The following is a 1,598-nucleotide window of genomic DNA, read 5'->3' on the forward strand; positions in this document are numbered from 1 at the left end:
ATTGGATGAGATCATTGATCCATTCCTTGATTTACATAGTGATGCTTGGACCTTTTCTTCAGTGCATAAAGTGGCAGAACTGGCATTTAGATGCCTCGCTTTTCATAAAGACATCAGGCCTTCAATGATGGAAGTTGCAGCAGAATTAGAGCAGATAATGCTTACCAGATGGCCACCTTCAGAGGAAATAAACTGCACAACTTCATTAGATTTTCCCCAATGCTCTTCTTCATCCAATGTCAGCGAGAAGCCTCTAAACTTAACGGTTAAAAAAACAGAAATAGAGAGAAGAGGTTTGCTGGTTTTGCAGACACAGGCCAGTAGAAAGTCAACGGAAAGGACCGATCATAATTCACCTATGTCTGTTCAAGATCCATGGTTAAGTGAACAAAGCTCTCCTTCATCGAGTAGTTTGCTAAATAACGTTATAGTTGAGTGATTTGAGATCGTTTCTTCCTATGATACCATCAATGTATATTAGTTTTTTTGTTCACCAGTTTTGTTTTGCCCCAGTTCCTTAAAATCCTCCTCGTTTAAGCTGCTACTGCTTGTCATCCTGTTTCTTTCCAAATCTGCAAGATTGTGCTGGTAATTGTTTCTTTGGATAAACCAACAGTAAATTGAGCCAATTTTATTGTCTTGAATAAATTATTAACACAAAGATATATATTTTTGAATAATCTAAACAAACATAATAGTAAAATGATGATAGGTTGAGCCATAATTAAATCAGTAAGTTCCTCGTAGTTAATACTCCTGAAGTAACAGAGCCTTTCCCAATCCACCATAGTTTATTTTATAAAGGTCTAATCTTATTTTGATCATGATGGCCATGGGCATCCATAAAAGATAACCAATCTGCATCGATGATTCGTCAATGGCAGTCTAATTCTAGACTACACAACAAGCTACCCCACCCCATCCCATGCTTACTGGGCAACCATCGTGTGGCTAGCTAGCTATAGCTAGTTGCGACAATAGCAGTGGATCCATCATCTTATCGTCGTTTTCTTGGAACCAATAACTATACATTTTGCAAATCATGTGAAGACAACGAAACCCAAAAAGAGGCCGTCCTTCGTTTCTCATCCACGAGGGGGATTTAGTTTCGTCGTCACATCCTGAGGACTGTGGCCGTCTTGTCCATAGTGACAAAGGAAAGCCAAAATATGCTTCTTAATTACATTGATTTGCTTATTACTCGTGTTGTCGAGTTGCAATATGCCATTGCAAGTTAATTAAGCAACGTGTATAAAATCTTAGAAACAGAGCGGCTGATAGCTAGGGTGCCACGGCCACCGGCTTTATGCTGCGCATGTGTTAAATTTTGTTTGGAGTAGCCAGCATGACGGTGGTTGCGGCCGGGCTTGATGCTGTTCGAATGCCAAAGGCAGGAAATTGTCGAACCGTTGTTTTGCCCCAGTTCCTTAAAATCCTCCCCGTTTAAGCTGCCACTGCCTGTCATCCTGATTCTTCCCAAATCTGCAAGATTGTGCTGGTAATTGTTTCTTTGGATAAACCAAACAGCACATATCCAAATGACAATGGTGGCAACTGGAAATTTTGTGGCATCTTCTAATGTTGCCCTCCTACAATGC

The 1,598-nt window shown here is 40.3% G+C and overlaps 1 protein-coding gene across 2 annotated transcripts in view; it reads left to right on the top strand.

Annotated features, from left to right (window-relative positions):
• LOC105130292 (wall-associated receptor kinase-like 14) overlaps positions 1-523 on the top strand; it is a 13,788-nt gene extending 13,265 nt beyond the window's left edge. The window contains exon 4 of one of the 2 annotated variants that reach the window (XM_011032745.1): positions 36-523. In XM_011032745.1, coding sequence (XP_011031047.1) covers positions 36-439 — 404 coding nt within the window. In that variant the 3' untranslated portion in view covers positions 440-523. Of the gene's footprint in view, positions 1-10 lie in introns of both variants that reach the window. The other variant, XM_011032737.1, reaches the window with a different exon arrangement.
• The last annotated feature ends 1,075 nt before the right edge of the window (positions 524-1,598 follow it).

The sequence above is a fragment of the Populus euphratica genome, unplaced genomic scaffold (assembly GCF_000495115.2).
Source record: "Populus euphratica unplaced genomic scaffold, PopEup_1.0 scaffold2.1, whole genome shotgun sequence".
Lineage (NCBI taxonomy): Eukaryota > Viridiplantae > Streptophyta > Magnoliopsida > Malpighiales > Salicaceae > Populus > Populus euphratica.